Source organism: Enhydra lutris, unplaced genomic scaffold (genome assembly GCF_002288905.1).
Source record: "Enhydra lutris kenyoni isolate GAN:26980312 unplaced genomic scaffold, ASM228890v2 scaffoldscaffold8, whole genome shotgun sequence".
NCBI classification, from domain to species: Eukaryota; Metazoa; Chordata; class Mammalia; order Carnivora; family Mustelidae; genus Enhydra; species Enhydra lutris.
This window is the reverse complement of record NW_019154092.1, coordinates 39,614,336-39,634,205: the sequence shown is the minus strand read 5'-3', so window position 1 is coordinate 39,634,205 and position 19,870 is coordinate 39,614,336. Positions and strand designations below refer to the sequence as shown.

Genomic DNA, 19,870 nt, shown 5'->3' with positions numbered 1-19,870 from the left:
GGGCTGCTGTTGGCAAGGAGTCCAGGTGGTTCATCCAGCCTCGCTGGGCCTCACTCAGTACATCTGAGTCACCAGGAGGATGGAGCACCTCACCTGTCCCACAGGAACAAGTTTCAGGACCTAAGCTGACAGTGGGTGGACAGGCCTTGGGGAAACTAGAGGCACAATTCCAGTTCCACTGGGACCATCTCCAGTGCTAGCAACAACACACACATATCCCTGGGGAGAGCCGGACGTGTAGAACCCCCGTGTGTTCCCCAGCTGCCCTTCTGTCCTGGGGCCTTGCTTGTTCCATGCTTACGTAGGTGTAGGTCCCAGCAGCTGGGCATCCCACGCACATGAGCTCAGTGTCTCCCCTGTGCGCTAGGTTGGGTGGGAGAGACAAGAGAAGGGGAAGACCCAGCCTCTGCCTGCAAGGGGCTCGCATCCAGCTGGGGAACCCGGAACCTCCATATAAGGCTAATGAGAGAGGCTGGTCATCCTTAGAGTAACTGTTCCTTTGGGTAAGAAGGCACCATTATAGGGCTTTATCTGTTAACTCACTTAACCCGCACAGCAACTCTGTGCTGTAGTTATCCCTGCTTAAAGATGGGGAAACTGAGGACAGAGTAATGAGTAGCTTGCAGAAATTCACAGAGCTAGGGTGTCATGGAAGCAGGATTCAAACCCAGGAGAACTGGCTCAGAATATGTGCTCTTAGCCCCTACAGGACACTGGTCCCTGCTGATGAGCATGAGTAAGGGACTGACTGAGCGTGTGATGGGTATTCAGAGAAAGATGAAGGCTCCCTGGAGGTGGTGACTTTGAGCTGGACTGAGTGCGACTATAAGCAGGGACAAGAAGGGGAGGCATTCCTAGCGAGGGTAACACTGGGGCCAAGGCCAGAGGTGTAAATAAACGCAGCATGTGGAATGAGGTTTGGCCAGATGGACAGTAGGAGAGTGACCCGATGGGCAGAGGACTGGCTGAAGCAAGACTTAGAGGGGACAGCTGTGAAGGAAAAGAGCCAGGGCTCTCCAGACAGTGGGGACCTTTGGAGAAATACTCCTTATCTTCTGATGGGAAACAAAGTCCAGAGCCCCTACCTCCTCCCCCGGCCAGTGTCTGTGCCGGGGGGTGCGGGGCAGGGGGCTCTCCCTGCTTCCTCCCCACAGTCCCGGGGAGCCATCAGCACTTGTGGGAAGGTTGGCACCTTGGTAGAGTCTTTGTCAAGGAAAATTCAAGGGTGATTCCTTTACCCACACAAAGTAACAGCTCACCCCGCCAAGATGGCATGGCACATGAGTCACCCCAGCCTGACGCCATCAGTGGGGGGGCTGCGATTATACCCCAGCGTGACTTCCACGGAGTTTCATCAACGAAATGCCCGCTAATCAGCAGCTATAATTGGCCAGTAATTTGTTGCTAAGTTTTTTCTTTTTCCTTTTCAAACCTCTTTGGCGCTGGGGGAGTGTGAGAGTTTGGAAACACATGAAAAAGCTTTGTGTCCCCGTCTCTCCATGTCTCTTTTCCGACTGATCTTTAGGTGAGACATAGAGTGCTGGGTCACAGGCACATGACCCCGGGTTCTAGCTCTGGCTCTGGCTCGGACTCTGAACAAGCTTCTCCCTCCCTCTGTGGCTTTGTCCTAAGACACAGGGAGTCACTGGGAAAGTAGCAAACATAACTAATACTAATTTCCCCCTGCCTTGTGCCAGCCCTGCTCTGAGCACTTAGAGTCCTCGTCACATCCCCTGTGCTGGTCGTATGATTATCACTTTGTCTGGCTGAAATGGCAACTTAGGAAACTTGCTTGGGACGTCGTAATGAACAAAGGGCAGAGCCAAGATTGAGACCCGAGCAGCTCCATTCCAGGACCTTGTCCGCTTAGCTCTTCCACCTCCTGGGAGAATGCCAGGATTTCCTCTGACTCCGAGTCTCTCCCTGAGGCCCACCACCCATGGCTAGCAGCCTCTCAGGGGCCTCCTTGCTCGCTGAGCGTCACCGCCGAGACGGTCACCCTGACATGGCATGCCTGGCCGAGTGGCTGGATGGTTGAGTCTCCAGAAGAATCAGTGAAGCCAGGTCCACACATCTCAAAGCTCAGAGATGGGATGGGGAAGGAGCAGAAGAGGCCCCTGGGCAGAGGGAGAGGCAGGTGAATCTTCAGTCCTCCATGCAGCGGGCAGCTTAATGCCCGCACGGGGATCTTCTGTGGGCCAGGGGTTTCCTCCATAGCTTCTGTGCCTCTCCCATCGTGAAGGAGTGAGTCCTCCTTAAAAATGTCCAGAGCACTAACATCAGCCTGAGGCCACCGATCTGTGTTTAATGATCAGACTGCCCTCGGGGGCTCCCAGGGGACAGCACTTCTGTGGGGAAGCGAGGGTGAGCTAGCTGGTAGGGAGCAGGGGCTGGGGGCCAGTGCTGCAGACAGCAGAAGCCTTGTTAATTCTCACCATTTCTAGCAATGTGGTGCCCTGCTGGTCCCAGGAGAGAATAGTTGCCAAAAAGAACCATGGCTAGGATCTTAGATCTCGAAGTGACCTCAAGGGACTACCATGCCTCTGCCTTCCTTTGAGTAAGACATTGTTGTCCCCCATTTTATAGAGAGGAAAGTTGAGTCCTGGAAGGTCAGGTGCATTGCCTCAGGTTACATGGGTCATAAGTGGCAGGGCCGTGGCCCCAACAGGGAAGGCTGAGGATGGGGATGGGAGTTGGGGGACATTCCTCAAGCAGTCCTGATGGGCCTGCTCTTGGCTGCCCACTGTGGTGCGTGTGTGTACGGGGAAGGAAACCCGTGGTTGGAAGCAGTTCCGTTTCACTCAGAGGTCACTTGTCTGTGGTTCTAGAGGCTTTGCGTTTGATGAATGACTTCATCTATCATTCAGATGCCATTCACTCGCCACAGGAGTCACCCATCCCAGAGCTGACTGCTGTCTCCAAGCACTGAGAACCTGCCCGCGCCAGCCAGGTGGTCCGTTCTGCAGAGAGGCCGCAGAAGTGCTGGGGTGGGGGACAGGGGTGCCATGGGATGCTATAAGATGCTATAACGAGATTTGACTTTCCTTATGTGGTCAAGGGGGCTTCCCTGGGGAAGTGATCCTTGATCTGATACCTGAATGGTGAGGTTGAGGTTTAGGTAAAGAAGAGGAAAGTGGAGGGGCAGGAGGAGGCTGTGCAAAGGCCCCATGGCAAGAGAATGTTGAGTTTGAAGGACTGTAATTTGAGGCATATAGAAGAGGGGCAGTTGGAGACAGAGGGGCTCTTAGGAGCCAAGAAGAAGGTCAGGCTGGCAAGACAGGGCGTGGGCGGATCCAGAACTCATCTTCTGATATCCAAGTCTGTTCTCAAGCCAGCAATGAGCTGCTGCCATGGTAAGTAATGGATGGAGAGGTGGGCTCCACCATGCAAAGGGGGACCAGTGTCCCAGAGATTGACTGAATTGAGTTCTGGAGTCTAGGCTGGTTTTAAGTGGGGAGAGAGGATGGGAAGCCTGAGCGTGGTATGCATAGAGGAGAGTAGGGGCTGGCTCAGCCACACAGGGGGACATGCTGGGAAAAAGTGTCCCCTGGACGTTCAAAGGGACGCAGGAACAGATGTCCTGAGGAGGCAGGATTTTGCTGAGGTCCTACTTTCCTGGAACTTTTGGCTCCCACCTGGCGCCTTTTCTCCTTCCCACAGTTAGAAGACGTGGGGGAAATCATTGAGAAAATTCGGATTGGCCATGACAATACGGGCCTGAATCCTGGCTGGCACTGCTCCCACGTGGACATCCGCAGGCTCCTCCCAGATAAAGACGTGAGTTCCTGACTCATCTGTCCTGCTGTTTCTTCTGTCGCTTTCCAGAGGGATTTGAGGCTGATTGCTGATAAGAGCCTGCATCCTTATGGGGCACATGGGTGGCCTACCTGGCTAAGTGTCGGACTCCCAGTTTCAGCTCAGGTCATGATCTCAGGGTCATAAGATCGAGTCCCGTGGCGGGCTCCACACTCCTCAGGGAGTCCGCTTGAGATTCCCTCCCTCTCCCTCTGCCCCTCCCCCTGCTCACTCGTGCTCTCTCTCTCTCTCTCAAATAAATAAAAATTAATCTTTAAAAAAAAGAAAGAACCTGTAGCCTCATTAAGTTGAGGTAAAATCTGAGGACAATTCACCCAGTTTACCAGTTTACCCAGTGTAGGAACCAGCTCAAGTCCAAGGCAGAATCTTTTAGAACCTCATGTAGGGGGTCGGGGAGGAGGGTCTAGGCAGAGCTGTCCCTGTGCCCCACCCCCAGGGGCACATTGCTAGTGAGTGACCAAGCATGCCATTCCTGCTGCTCAAGGTCAACTCACAGAAACCCAGTGGGACAACTTGGCAAACATCCTGAAACCACAGAATTCTAAACATGGAAGGCAGGTCTCAGGGGTGGCTGTGGTTGAGAGATTTGAGAACAATTTAAAAATACTGAGCCCCTCCCCTTACCCACGGAATCTGAGTCTGTGGGATGGGGTTCTCATACAATCTTTAAGTGACCCTGGGGACTCTGCTTTCAAGAGCCAGCCCCTGATGCAATTGAAGACCAAATCTGTTGGAATCAGGGCAGAGCTTGGCCTCCCCTGTGGCTTTTGCATTATCTATGGGGCCCATGACCCTTGTTCTTGGTCCCCGTGAGTGTTGACGTGCTGATGAACCACTGAAGTCGGAAGGGTCCACACTAAGGAATTTTCCTCTTGTCTCCTCACCCCAGGGGACAGAGACCTTAACTTTCCCTTGTGATCGATGGCTTGCCACGTCAGAGGACGACAAGAAGACCATTCGAGAACTGGTCCCTTATGACATCTTCACTGAGAAATACATGAAAGATGGGTCCTTAAGGCAAGTCTACAAGGAAGTGGAGGAACCTCTGGACAGTAAGTGTGACGCCCTCCATATGGTCAGCCGCGGCCCCTCGCCCCCTGTCAGGCACCTACCCTGTGCCAGGCCAAGTGTTCGTGCCAGGACACAGGGTCTGTTATTAACTCCAGTCCGTGGAGAGGGGATCTGAGGCCCACAGGGGGCTCTAAGCTGCCCACGTTCACACAGCTGATCAATGGCGGGCTGCGCTTCAGGGTCCTGGCTGTCTCACAACACGTCCTTCCCTGGCCTCCAGATGCCTGCTCTCCTGTGTCTGGATCCCCCTGGCCCTTGGGCTTCCCTCCTCTTCACTGATTCTGCTACTCCTCTGCAGGGCTCGGTCCTCCCTGCTCTGGCGGGACCCACCTGTCTCTCCTGGGTATGAACCAGGAAGCACCCAGGACGCGTGTGTAGCTAGAGCTGCGCCCAGGGCTTGGGTGTGGCCCCCAAGCATCCAGAGCCGCGACTTTCTCCTCTCTAAGGGCAGTTACCTCTGCCCGCTCCTCACTGGGGTTCCCTGCAGGCTCTGCGTCAGCCTGACCCACCTTCCATGCGCTTCTTCCTTTGCTCGTGGGCCGTTCTCCTCTCTCGTTTCTCTGCGTGGCCCGCTGAGCGCTGTCGTCCTCTCTGCGCCAGGTGGTGTTTCACCTGAGGTGGCGTTCCTCAGACTCTGTCCTTGGCCTTCTCTTCCACTTTCTTTTTACGTTGTGTGGGCACACGCACGTGTAAGTGCACGTGCGTACATTTGTGCACACGCGCACACGCACACACATACACACACACACCTTCTTCCTGGACCACGGGGACAGCCGCACCTCTTTTCTGACCAGCAATGCCGCTGTCCCATCAATCCCCAGGTTACTCGGTGAGCCCCCAGTGAGCTTCAGCTGTGTCAAAAATCAAACTCACGTGCAAAAAACAGGCTTTCCGCCACCAATGACACATGAAAGAATACCAGCGATCTCCCCACGGGGGGCAGTCTGCGCGGATCAGAGACACTCTGGGAGCTTGGAGATCCAGCTCATATAGGTTGCATCGCATCCCGACTTGGAAAAAAAGGGAGTGAAATCCCAGATTCCAGGCCCCATAAGGACCCAGGGGGGTGTAAAGCAGCCATAGCTCTAACATTTCCTTTCATCTCAGTTGCCACTTGCTTAGAAATAAAAACAAGTGTCGCCTCCGTAATGTGCCTTTCCCTACCCAAATCCCTTTGCTATTAAGTCTGGGGGAGAATTCCCTTTTCTACTTGGATCCCAGAGGACAACCCGGAAAGCTGTCCCAGCGGCACACTTGGGCTGTTCTGTATTAATAACATGCCACAAGCCCACTCTGTGCCTGGTGATGTTTCTAGGGAAACATCTCTCCACTGAGAGCTGTGGGGCTTGGGTGGGACAGGGAGGGGGGAGGATCCAGAAATAGCTGGATTTGGCTGCACAACTGCATTGCTCAGCGCCCAGAAGCTGAATCAGTTTTCCATTCCCCAAGGACTGGAAAGAGCAGCGGGGGGTGGAGGAGGGGGAGAAGGGGGGGCCATTCAGCCACAGCCCCTGGTGACACAGCACCCCACTCTGCGCCAAGGGCTCCGAGAAAAGGTCCTACGTCAGTGTGGAGCAGGGCTGAACGCACAGCCAGGAAGTGACTGGGGAGGAAACGTGCAGGGGAGGACAGTCGATTGTTGTGTCTAAACTGTGACAAGATTCCTAATGTCACCTCCTGTCAGTAGGAGCCAGACAGACCCGGGTAATGTTGACTCTTCAACACCAAAGAGGAGCTTTTATTTATTAATGCAACGCATGAAATGCTAACGGATGTTGCACTGAGCTGATGAGGCAGGGGTGGAGGGCAGCGTGACTAGTCCTGGTTCCCGGCCTGGGTGGGGACAGGCCCCCGAGAGCCACGCTCACGGGCACCGTGATGATCTGTAGAACAGTGCTGGGCAGGGAGGGTGGGGGGGGAGAAGGCTTGGAAAGGGACTTTCAGAGTTCAGGTTTGCAGGGGAGTTTGTGATATCTAGTGAAGGCGGACATGTCCTCTAGGTGACAGGGCCGTGGATCTGAGCCAGGAAGGAACTGGGATGGAGATACAGAGTGGAGAAACTCACAGCTTTCAATGCCCAGGGTATGCAGGAGGGTTGCTGAGGGAAGCGGATAGATCCAGGCATCTGAGAGGCGGGAAGGAGATTAGGAACGCGTAAAGCTGCTCCAGAAGGAGCGACCAGAGAGGCAGATGGAGAGCAGGGGAGAATAACGCTGTGGAGTCCCAGGGAAAAAGAGGAGAATAATAGGAACCACGGGGTGGGCGTGAACACGTTCCATAACCATGAGTATGAGCAACTCACTTCACCCTCCTTTTCTCGATTTAATTAAATGTGGTCTGAGCCCACTTGCAGGGGTTGGGAAGAAAGCCCATCCCAGTCACGACAGGGAGAGAGAATTCCTCTTTTTGATTTCATGAGAATCCTGATCCTCGAAGGAGGGGCCTGGTCCTTAGTCCAGGGCAGGTACTACGGACACCTGTGTCCTCCCACCACACGGTGACAGTAGCTGCTGGTTCTCCACAGACACAGCGGCGTCATTTGTCTAGGTGGCCAGAGACAACCTCAATCGGAGACCCTCTTCTTGGCCATGAGGCCTCCTTGCTTCAAGTTCCCAGATAACCCCGCAGCCATCTCCCCGTAGGGGCTCTGTGTACAGATGCAGGGTCCCTGCCAGCCAAGTGGACTCCCGAGCCCGAGCTCCCTTGCAGGCTGGGGAAACGAACCTTCCTCCTGGTCTGGCCGCTCCCGCCCTCCACCTCAAAGCCACAATTTCCATCCCTCCCCTTGGGGATCATCCAGGGAAGTCCTCACTTCTTGGTCTGAAACTCCAAAGCTCTTGGGACAGACGCATAGTGGGAGGAGACAAAGAATCCTTACCCTCATAAAAATGCACAGCTCGCCTCTGCCTCTGGGGTGGAGGTTGGAAAAGGAGATACTTCACTCTTCTTCTGTGAGCCCACAACAGCAAAACGGAGACAAGACAGCATTTGTTTTTATTTTCCTTGATAATTTTTAATAACTGTCACACCAGCATTCCTAGAGCCCTTGCCGCAGACCACAGGAGGTGAAGGAGAGGGTGACTGACGGTCACTGGGGGCAGGCACCAGATTCAGGGAGCAGAAGAATAAATATAAATAAGGACATGGACACTATGGGGAAGCTATGCCTTCAAAAAAAATACTTGATTTTTTCCAAAGAGTGTTTAGCAGCAGCGGGCATGGATCCTGCTCACCCTCAAATGGGAAGGCATACTGTCGTCCGCTAGACGTAGTGACCACAGTGTGCCCACATGTTGGCCGGTCCCCTGTGTCCTCCCCCAAGCAGCGCAGGCAGCTAGATGGGTAGATGGTTTGACAGCTACGGGGGGAAGCCTCCGTCTTCCACGTCTTCGAGGCCACCCATGTCCAGAGGTTGGGCAGACTCCCTGCCTGCGAGTCCTTGTGGATTTGTAGCAGAATGTACACACGTGAACAAATAAAAGGCAGATGCTAACTCCTCCTCGGGGCCTGGGCCAGAGGCTTAACACCTCCTACAAATCCAGTTCCCTCCAGTCTAAAGTAATGCCATTCTTTTGTTCCCTTTGTCTGTCCATCTGTCTGTCCGTTGGTCTCACCGCCCACCCAGTTGTGCTGTACTCGGTGCAGATCTTCACAGGAAACGTTCCCGGGGCAGGGACGGATGCCAAGGTCTACATCACCATCTACGGAGATCTGGGGGACACCGGGGAGCGGTACCTTGGCAAGTCAGAGAACCGTACCAACAAGTTCGAGAAAGGAACGGTACGCGGGGCACACAGAGTTTACCCCCTTCCCTCCCCTTCCTCGGTCCAGTGGCCTAGGAGTCAGTTCCTCTTGGTGCCAGAGGCTGTCCGTGAACCTTGTGCGGCGTTGTGCTCCCTTGTGTGGGTATTTACCCTTAGCAATTCCCCCTGCAGAGTGGCCGGTCTCCTCTCTCAGCCTGTGCGTGCACCCTGGGTCCTGATCTGGGGTGGAGGTAGAGCAGGGGTGGGGTTTGCTTGAGGCCTGTTTGAGCCCTAGGTTGCTGTCTGTCTGGGGGTCAGGGGGAATCATCATCAGAGAAGTCAGCTCACTGTGGGTGGGTCTCCTCATGGAGATCGGTGGCCCGACCTGCGGTCTTGCCCGTGGCCGTGCACACATGGGGGTTCCTGCACCGACCGGTGGGTATTTAGCAGGGGTCTCCTTAGGCCGACCCTCACCTGGGTGTGGTCCTTGGTCTGAAATGTTTCCCACTAGTTAGAAGGAAATTTGCTGTGGAACAAGGATAGCAGTGGCATCTCAGCGGGTCTGCAGCTCACTGGTGACCCCATGGGCCAAGCCTGGCCTCTAGGTTCCAGGTTAGTCAGGCCCCAGGGCTCCTATTCATTTGTTCCATCACCCAGATAGAAACTCTTTACCTTTAGCTTTGGTTTACTGCTTCTGAAGTGGGAAGAGCAGTGTGATAGGTACTGTGCCCTGGGTTGATGAACAGGACAAGAGATGGAAGAACACTGTATCAGGGAGAAATAATTATACACACACACATAAGCACACATGTAATTGTTTGCTGCACCCATAAAGTAACTAATGGGAGGTCTAACCACTTTGGACAAAATGGAATGCAAAGAGGTCAGGGACTCATGTGGTGACATTGACTAGCTGTGTGATCCTGGGCAAGTTACTTAACATCCCTGTGTCTCAGTTTCTTCCGCCTTAATATAAGTTCACTGAATTAAAATATCTGAAGTGCCTAGCTCTTCGTTAGTGCTGAGCATTGTTGAGGATTGGGGAGCTCACCTTCCCCTGCCTTTGATGGCGCCTGGAGCCGACCCCTGGAGAATGCATTGTAAGATAGGGGCGTGTGGCTCACAGACGACAGATCCATGTGTCATTGTGGCCAAATCCATGGAGCTGGGCATGGAGTGGGCACAGCAAATATTTGTAGAGCACATTAATGAATGAACTTATAAGTGAAGGTGATGCAGTCCATTCCCTTCTGGGTTCAGGGCCAGATTTTGTCTCTCTTAGCAATTGTTACATCATATGAAAAGTCTTTGATTTATTCTATTACCAATCCCTTTCTCTTCCTTTTCTCCTATCAAGGAGCTAGAGCCACTTCTGGTTTACTCACTGACGGTTTATGTGACTTAAATTTCACTGCTGAGCATCTAGCAGCTTCCATTTCTCTGACCATTTCCTACACAAACAGAAGTCCCCCACCCTCCCTCCATGAGCACCACCCACCCACTTCCAGCCCAAAGCCAGGTCTTGGAGACTCTCCCTTCTGCACGACTCCTAGGTCAGCCCTATCAGCTCCTGAGCCCTTCCTTAGCTGACCTGGCTTATTGAACCCCCTGGGCTCTCTGCTCTGTGCCCTGGGCCTCCTCATCTCACCCAATCCAAAGCCGACAGAAATGCAGCCCGCCGGGGGCGCTCCACGATCCCAGATCCAGCCTGAGCCCTTTGCAGGATTCACGACCTTTCATGGCCCACGCAGCCAGCCTGTATGGAGCGTCCACTGCACAATGCTTTTTGCTCTCTCCTGTCTCCAAACATTTTTGGGCATGTTCTCCACATCCAGGTTCATGTGCCCAGAGAAAATCCATGATGCTGTTCCCTGCTTTCAGAGTTTTACATACAAGACATCAGCCTAGATGAATGCTTCTTCAGCTCCCCTTTGGCGTGCAGTGGCGTACCTTGGAAATCTTTCCGCGTCGGGATTGTCAAGCGTAGATGGCTCATCCTCGTCACCACCACACACATCCTACACACAGTATCGCCAAGGTTATTTAGCTGTTCCCCAAGCCCTGGACGGCACATGGCTCCCAGCTTTCCACTGTAGAAATTGTCCTGCAGTAGAAATCTTCATGCACATGTAAAGGTGTCCTCTCAGGGCAGAAGCAAAGAGGTGGGCTGGGTCATGGGCTGTGCCTGTTTTTGCCCTGACGATCAGCTGCTTGGCAGAATGCTGTGGCCGGCCCCATCAGCTGTGCACTGCTCACCGGCAGTCCACCTCTGCCTGCAGAGTGACCTGCCGGGCTGCCTTCGAGGCCCAGCCACCCCATCCTTAACTTCCTGCCACCACCTGAAGAGTCTTCCCAGGCCTGCCTCCAGTCCACGGACAGGTGGCTGCTCCCATACCTGGGCTGTACTGACCCACTGCTTCCTCTCCTTGCCCTGGGCTGGGAGGTCCCAACGAGGAGCAGAGGCTTCCTCGCCCTATCTGTGTCTGGGTTCCCAGTGCTCCGTAGTGACTCAGCACATCTTCCATCTTCTGGAAGAAAAGCACTGTAACCCAAGGCCACCAGCCTCTCCCATCCTGCCCCAGGCTCCTGCCAGCCACATATAGCCTGTGTTTTGACTGAGCCCCGCTCAAGGCCTGGAACTCTACCTCTCACTGAGCAATCCCAAAAGAATCCAAGCACCCGAGAGTGTCACAACCCTTTACTGAAGGGATAAGCAGGGACCCAGAGGGCCTTACATCACACCCCACAGAACACCTGCCTGCACCTGCATTCCAGATGGTGTCCCGGAGCTCTCCTCAGCCTGGCCTCCACCAGAGCCTCTCCCTATTCTGTTGCCTCTCCTGGGCCTGGCCCAGAGGCTCCTTTGACTGCCTCCCAACTTCCCCCCTGGGAGTTTCAGGCCCCCATCCTCCCTCCAGCCCCCCACCTGAACTCATGCTGACACTCCACATCACCAAAGACATCCAGGTACCAGCACCAGGCTGAGCGTCCTCGTCTGCCCCACACCCACTCATATTCCACCTTCTAGACATCCATAAGGGGTGCTGCAGGAGGAACAGAACTGCAAAATGGGGCCATTGTGAAAGGGAGGCCTCAGAATACCCAGCACTCTGTGTTAGGGACTTGTGCCTGGAGGGCTCCCAGCTAGGAAGGTTTGTTCAGCTTGGCAGCTGAGGGGGATAGAAGGTACTGGATGGTTGAGGTTGCAGCGGGTGGAGGGGCGCACCTCCACCGAGCCCGCACATCTGGTCTCCCCAGGCGGACACGTTCATCATCGAGGCCGCTGACCTGGGTGTCATCTACAAGATCAAGCTCCGCCACGACAACAGCAGGTGGTGTGCAGACTGGTACGTGGAGAAGGTGGAGATCTGGAACGACACCAACGAGGATGAGTTCCTGTTCCTGTGCGGGCGCTGGCTGTCCCTGAAGAAGGAAGACGGGCGGCTCGAGAGGCTCTTCTATGAGAAGGTGCAGGAAAGGCCTTAGCAGTGTGGGGTGGGGGGACTTGGCTCGCCACCATCCTCATGCCTCATGCTTTGGAAGAAGGCACCAGAGCTGTAGTGGGGCTGGGGTCTTCTGGGCAGGAGTACACAGGGGACCGAAGCAGCAACTGCAGCAGCCCCGCGGACTTCTGGGAGATCGCCCTGAGCTCCAAGATGGCCGACGTCGACATCGCCACAGTGACGGGGCCCATGGTGGACTACGTGCAGGAGGGCCCGGGTAAGCCAAGCAGGGAGCTTGGTGGAGGAAGGTCAGGCACCTGTACACATGGTTAAGCTTTTCTTGGGCAGGCCATGCATTTGCCCCACTGTCCTCTGACTTCTACCTAATGCTTTATAATTCCCCCAGACTGCCTGTTTCCGTCCCACAACAACCTGCAAGGGCCACGATCAGTCCAGTTGCAGAAGGGGGAACAAAGCCTAAGAGAAGTTAGGGGAATGATGCCCTTAATCCATTACCCACCACCAGGAGGGCATTGCAGTACTCTCCACCCTCACCCAGACTTGCTGGATATAGATTCAGCCCTCAGGGCCTGGGACAGTTCTCATAAGACAGAAATCAGCAGTGAGGACCCCTTGCGTGTCCATAGAGTATCCTGTGGAGGATGTCAGCCATGCAGACTTAAGGCATAGTGTGATGCAGTGAGGAAGCAGAAGAAGTCCTAAGATGGTTTTAGGGGGATTTAAGTTCCATTTTTGGTTCTGACAAGAATATATGTAGCCTTGGACAAGTCACTCTTTTGGCCTCAGTTTTTCCCTCCTCCATAAAATGATATTGTAATGCCCTGAAAAGCTCATTTTTCCAATCATATTTTTGAGATAAAGCAGTTCTGTGTTTGTTTATCCAACATTTAAAGTCACTGTCTGTCTGTTCAGCCGTCTTAAGTATAGAGCGTGAGCCACTCTGTTCCCTTCTAGGAGACCATGTTGGGGGGAGGGGTGTCTCTGGAGCTGGGAAGAATCAGTCATTTTATATTTTACCTTCTCACTCTGTGACTAAATGACAGGACCCACAAGAAAGTGCTCCTCCTGAATTAAGTGCTATGATCAACTGTGAAAGGCCAACAGGGCCTCCTGTAAAGATGAAATAAGACTGTGGACAGGTGCAGATATCAATGCTGGGAATTCCAGCCAGGAAGGGCCCGTTTGGAAACTTTCGAAGAGATACAAATTGCACAACGTATAACCATATTACCTATAACCTGTACCAGAGCACTGTCTCCCAAGATACTGAGGAAGATGATCCCAGAGAAGGGTTGCCAACTTGTATCAGTCAGTAAGTGCAAGTGACTGGAACAAGACAGTAGCTTAAACAAATGAGGGATTTTTCTTTTCTCTCACATGAAAGTTCAAAGCTAGGCAACTGGGATTGATACAGCAGGTTCCAATGAAGTCAGGGACTTCCATCCGAAAGGTTGCCCATGGTTCCAAGATGACTGCTGGAGCTCCAGCCATTGCATCCACATTCTAAGCAGAACAAATTGGAAGGGTAAGGGGAAAAATGGTCCTCCTTCCGGCTGAGTCAGAAATTTCCCCAGAAACTCACCCAGCGATGTCTGCTTATATTTTATGTGTGTGCCTAGGTGCAAGAAGAATGGATACTTGCTGGGCAATTAGAACTCTGCTGCACTCCCTAAGCAAGGTTTTATACTGATTAACCTGGTCTGTTTTGGAAATGGATACCTTCTAGAACTTTCATTTACCATATTATACATATGATACTATTTTATTTTTCTTCCCCCCACTCCTACGTTCCATGAGACCTTGTTTTTGCCCACTTTATTTTTGCTGACTACAGAAAGCTTTCAGGCATCGAACCCCTGTACCTGGTGAAAGGCTGTTGGTCTTGCCCTACTCCACATGGGAGTGCTAGGTGCAGCTGAGGTCATTGGTCAGAAGGGCTTCTAGAAGTGGCAACAATGCTCCTATAGGACAATCTTCACTTGGGAGATACCAATCTCTCATTCCTGGGAGAGTAGATGCTCACCGTAGATCATTCACCAGTCCGGAAAGCTCTGTCACACTTTGTCTCAAAGGCACGGAGCTGTGATCTGTGCTCTCCAAAGGTCATTTCCAAGCCTATGAGCCCACCCATGTCCACCTGGCCCATTATGAGTTTGGGGCCCATAATCTCTTGCAGTGATTCCCTACTATGTGTCGGTCACCACCGGGAAGCACAAGGATGCAGCCACCGACAGCCGGGCCTTCATCTTACTCATTGGGGAGGATGATGAACGCAGCAACCGCATCTGGCTGGACTTCCCCCGGGGGAAGAAGGGCTTCAGCTGTGGCTCCGTGGAGGAGTTCTATGTTGCAGGCTTGGATGTGGGCATCATCAAGAAAATAGAGGTGCTCGTCCCTGGGTCCTGGGATGGTGTCTATCCCCAGGGAAGGAAGGAGCCAATCAGGACATAGTGGGTGGAGGTGTGGAGGGCAAACAGAGCAAATGACCTGGAGCCCCAGCTTGGGGCAGGTCATGGGGAAAGGTCCCCTGGCCTTTGCCATCAACTAGGTGACCCTGAATGAGTCACTGCCCTGCCGGGTCTCGGTGTTCCACTGAGATGTCTGCTGTATTAGTTTTCCATTGCTGTGTCACAGATTATCACAAACTTAGCATAAGATCACATAGATATATTATTTCCCAGTTTCCCAGGTCAGGAGTCCAGATGTGAGTTATCTGTGTCCTCTTCCCAAGGTCTCACTGGGCTGAAACCAAGTTGCCGCTAGGGCTATGGTCTCATCTGAGGCTGGGGGTTCTCTTCCAAGCTCACTGGTCATTGGAAGAATCCATTTCCTTGCGGTTGTAGGACTGAAGCTGCCAGTTCCCAGAGGCTGCAGGCGTGCCCTGTCACGTGACCTTCTCCAAAACATGGCAGTTTGTTTTGTCAAGACCAATAAGACACGATCTCTTCTGCTTCAAATCTCTCTGACTTCTTCTATCTCTGGCATCTAGACCCTCTCTTAAAGGGCTTGCCTGATTAGGTGAGGCCCACCCAGAATAATCTTTTGATTAATTCAAAATCACCTGATTAGAGACTTCTATTTCATCTGCAAAACCTCCTCACCTCCGGGGGAGGGACCCAGGTCTGTGTGCAGAGCATATTGGGAGGAAGCCCTGAGGGAGGAAGGTGCAGAACAGGGAGGGGGATGCTGAGTGGCAAGAGTTTCCTTCCCAGTTTTACCCAGACTGTTGGTGTGTCCCCTCCCAGCTGGGCCATGATGGGGCCTCGCCTGAGAGCTGCTGGCTGGTGGAGGAGTTATGTCTGGCCGTGCCCACCCAGGGCACCAAGTACACATTGCACTGCAACTGCTGGCTTGCCAAGGACCGAGGCGACGGTGTCACCTCCCGCGTCTTCGACCTCCTGGATGCCATGGTGGTAAACATAGGGAAGAAGGTATGGAGAGGGGCCTGGGAGTGCCTATGGCATGGCAAGGGCCATGCAGGGTTGGGTAGGAGAGCAGAAGGGGAGACAGAAGTGAGGGAAGCAGGAGACTCATTGCTGGGGCACTGGCAGGGCTGAAGCCTGGTGCACCAGCCAGACTCACTTTGCTAGGAGCCAAGAGACTCGAGTCTCTTTGGGTCTGCTGCCGTGTGACCTTGGGCAAATCACCTAACTTCTCTGGGCCTTGGTCTTCTCATACAGTCCATGGAAATAACGCTTTCCATCCTGTTCCATGTAAGAAGATCTTGATGAGAGCAAGTGAGGTCATGAACAGTCCCTGAAGAGCTTTGCAAGCCCTGCGTAGGTGTGCAGAGTCGTTTTCCCCCAAAGGCTCCCTCCATGCCCAAGGACAGTGGTGGGGAAAGATAGCATGTGGGCTACCATGTGCCTCAGGATCTTACAGGGCAGTGAGAGCTGCTGGCACGAGACCATTGAAGGACAGGAGCTCTGGGCTCCCGTCCGCCTCCACCTCTAACTGGCCGCGTGATCTGGGATGCAGTTGACTGAACTCACAAGCCAGTGCTGGATGCCTGAGGGCTGGGCACAGTTGGTGGCTCAGATGGCCCTGGTTCACGTAACCCTGCATGGGTTTTCCCACCAAAAAGCTATGGGCTCAACAGAATGCTCCAGCCCTCAACTCTGTTCCTGAATCTAAACCCGTGGGCTATAGATGTAGGTCAGAAGGTGTCCCACGAAGGTAAGAAGAAAGCACCCTGGGCCTGAGTGTGCCCCGCTTGTATTGTATATGGAAACAGAAGGAAGGGCTGGCTGTGGGGCTCTGAGAACCTGGGGAGGCATGGATGCCTGCCCCTCCCCTGCTCGAGAGCCAGAAAGCAGAACTTTCTACAGCATAGATCCACTCCCCCTCTTACCCAGACATCTCCATCTGCGGCCAGACGGATGGTGTGGGTGAGCACACAGTTCATCCAGGGACCTCTGTCCTGACCCAGTTCCCAGCGTGCATGTGGGTGTGAGTGTGTCTGTGTGCGTGCCGCCCACCCCCACGCACACCCCACTCAGTACAGCTGTATCTCCCCCTGAGCCCTTTAGTCTGTGGAAATGCAGACCCACGCCCCTATTATTGACGTTACAAAAGAACACAGCTTTATCACTTTGCAAAGAACCACAGGGTTCTTTGGACAGTCCATCTCCCCAGGAGCTATCAGACCGGAATTACAAAAGCCCCATTTCTGTGTCTCTTTCTGGAAACAACCTATTACCTAAAAAGAGACACATCTGTGTAAAGGAGAGAACGATGGGCCCAGAGAGCACGACAGTCTGGAGGCACTAGCCTTAAGGGGCCAGTCTCCATGGGGTCACCAAAGCTCTCATTTTGATCTTGCTATTTTTCATGCCTGTCTGAATAAGAGCAAAAAAGCACCAGGCTCCTGCCTTCATTCCCAGTAGCTCCTCCTGCCACCACGATGCCCTGTTAAGGTTTGAGAGGATTTTCCTGATAAAGCAAGAGGCTCTTCCCTCATTGCCTGGGCAAACAAGTAGTGAACTTGGCCTCTGGGCCAAGCCTACCAAGACCACTTCTACCCTCATGGTATCATGGCAAAGATTCTCGATGCTGCTTGAAAAGCACCCAGCCCCCAGCCCCCAACAGGCACAACGTCAGGAACGTGATCACTGTGACACATAACCCGGGTTCTGAGTTGGAGGGCTTCTGGGTAGTGGGGACCAGGTGAGAACGCCGTGCTGCAGTCTCAGGGGAAGGGAGGGCCGGCTGTGTTCAGAGGAGATGGGCAGCCTGGCAAGAGGGAACAGAGAAAAAAGCCAGAGGACATTCCAGAACCTGGGCAAAGGTGGCCCCTCTTGCTTCAAGGCTGCCCCTGGAGAAAGAACCAGTGAGGCATCGTCCAGGGAAGAGCAGGCTGCCCCTTCCCCCTCCAGTGGAGACAGACAGAAGGAACACATTCTCTTTGGAACAAACCTCAGGCAAAAGGGCCAAATCCCAACCTGAAGAGTAAATCGGGGAAGCAGTGGTTATCCTTCGAGCGTCACTGCTCACGGACGCTCGCAGGGTCTACTGGCTGTGCCCAACACAGGGACAGACCTGGAATTGTGCTTGCTGACCCACAGCACGTGGCAGGCCTGGCATGGGCCTGGGCATAACTGTCGGCAGCTCTCACAGCATCTCTCTCTCGGCAGGTGCTCTATGAGATGACGGTGTGGACGGGTGATGTGGTCGGCGGGGGTACAGACTCCAATATCTTTATGACCCTCTACGGCATCAATGGCAGCACAGAGGAAGTGAAGCTGGACAAAAAGAAGGCCAGGTATCTAGAGGGGGGCTTCTGCCCCTCGCCTTTCTGCACATCCAGTCCCCCAGCCTCTAGTCCCACCCTTCCTCAATCAGCTGCTTCCCTCCCTCTCCCCTCATACCTTAGGGCCTTCTAGCCTCCACACCTCTATCCAGGAGATTCCTCTCTCCTGGAATGCCTCTCATCCGTTCTCTTCTGCCTCAGGGCCTTTCTCTTCCAGGGGCCAGCTCAAATCTGCCTCCTCCAGGAAGCCTGCCTTGATCATCTCAGCCCACAGCGAGCTCCTTCCCTCTTTCCTGCCTGCCTTCCTGCCTGCTTTCTTTCCTTCCTTCTCTTCCTCCCTCCCTCCATCCATCCTTCCCTCCGTCTTTCCCTCCCGCCCTCCATCACCTAAAAATGTTTATTATAAAGTCTATTAGTTGATAGCGTTGTATCCTTGTGAATCTCCTGTTTTCATTCCCCATACCATGATGATGTAAGATGTTAACATTAGGGGAAGCTGAGTGAAGAGAACACAGAAACTCAGTTCTATTTTTGCTCCTCTCCTACAAGTCTAAAATGATTGCAAATAAAAAGCCAAAAGTATTTTTAAATATTAAAAAATAATTGAACACCTAGTATATGGCAGGCACTGTCTCAGACATAGGAGACAGAGTATGACCAGGAGAAGATTCCTGAACCCACACAGCTTAACACTTGGGGAGCCACAGCAACAGCATGAACACCAGAGTGACCTTACCATGGACCTGGCATTTCCCTAAGCCCACTGAGCGCAGTGGCACAGTTCTCCCTGCGGCTCTCTGAGGACCATTTCTATCATCCCCTTTTTGAAAAACAAAAACTGAGACACAGCAAGGTGAAGTCATGCTGTTGAAGGTCACATGGCACTGGGAGCTGCATCCAGGGGTCCGTGGCTTTAAGCATGAGGTTCTGCTGCCCCTTATGTCATCAGTAATGATGATAAAGGTGAACTCCCCACAGCTTTTACTGTCTGCCCTTTCCCTGAAGTCCTGACTCAGTCCTGGGTTTGTGCTGGTTTTCTGTGTTCAGCCATTGTCCCCCAGGCCATCCCTGGCCCGTGATATGTTGAGCAGGAGAGCGGGGCAACCCAGGCCTGACTACTGTGGGCCTGCTAGGGCTCAGGCCATGGTTTGGTCACCTGGGAGGCTTGCTGGAGGTGGTGGGGCCTGGCTCTGTTGTCTCATGTGGCCTAGCCACTATCTGTCTGGAGTCTCATGCTCTCTACACTCTGGCCCTAACCTCCATCCCAAGCCCAAAGTCCTGTTGAGTTTTCTTTTTTCTTTAATTGATTGTCCCATGTCACCATCACACCTTATTTCACAGACATATACAGAAATAGTTGCTGGTAGGGGAGATAGACTCCTTTCTGGCAGTACTTAAATTCTGGAAGTCTTGCTTGAGAGTCACATTATAATACAACCATATTGTAAGTGGTTTGTGGTGCTTATCACAATCCATATTGTGAGGATTTTGTTTTTCTGAATAAAGACTTACTTCGTGCTGAGAGCTACTGTTCCTTACCACCTCTAGTTTGCAAGCTCAGACCCTCTTACCCCAGGCAGATTTTGCTTGATTTCATCAGCAACTGGCTCTGTTCGACCTGCGCCTTACTTTGGGTGTCAGCGTCTTGATCAGGGACTTGGGTAGTAAGACTCACTGGGCTTACAACATGTGCACAGCTTGGTGCTGTGCAAGGAGATCCTTCCCTCCCAAGAGGCGGTGCATGACCAGATAGGAGGCAGAGCCATGCCTGCGTACACGGTTTGCCTGCTCCAGCTGCCCTGTTGTCAAATGTTAGACCCAGAGGTCAAGGTCAGTAGCTGTTCACTTACTCCATTCCCCAGCTGAAGCCCCCAACTTCTTATCTTGCCACTTTGGGGGAAACAGTTCTGTAAACTAATTCACACTGAGATGTGGTGAATGAATGTGGCATCCAAAGAGATGGCATCCTCAAAAGGTAATGCACAAACCAAGGAATGAGTCTCTGATGGTGGAAATTGAGTCAGCTG

At 53.2% G+C, this 19,870-nt stretch overlaps 1 protein-coding gene across 1 annotated transcript in view; it reads left to right on the top strand.

The window, feature by feature from the left end:
* Positions 1–19,870, top strand: part of LOC111142652 (lipoxygenase homology domains 1) — a 151,372-nt gene that overhangs the window by 104,629 nt on the left and 26,873 nt on the right. The window contains exons 27-33 of the mRNA XM_022495969.1: positions 3,661–3,777; positions 4,706–4,868; positions 8,513–8,667; positions 11,889–12,098; positions 12,215–12,350; positions 14,271–14,479; positions 17,728–17,855. Of these exons, the coding sequence (XP_022351677.1) occupies positions 3,661–3,777; positions 4,706–4,868; positions 8,513–8,667; positions 11,889–12,098; positions 12,215–12,350; positions 14,271–14,479; positions 17,728–17,855 (1,118 nt within the window). The remainder of the gene's footprint in view (positions 1–3,660; positions 3,778–4,705; positions 4,869–8,512; positions 8,668–11,888; positions 12,099–12,214; positions 12,351–14,270; positions 14,480–17,727; positions 17,856–19,870) is intronic.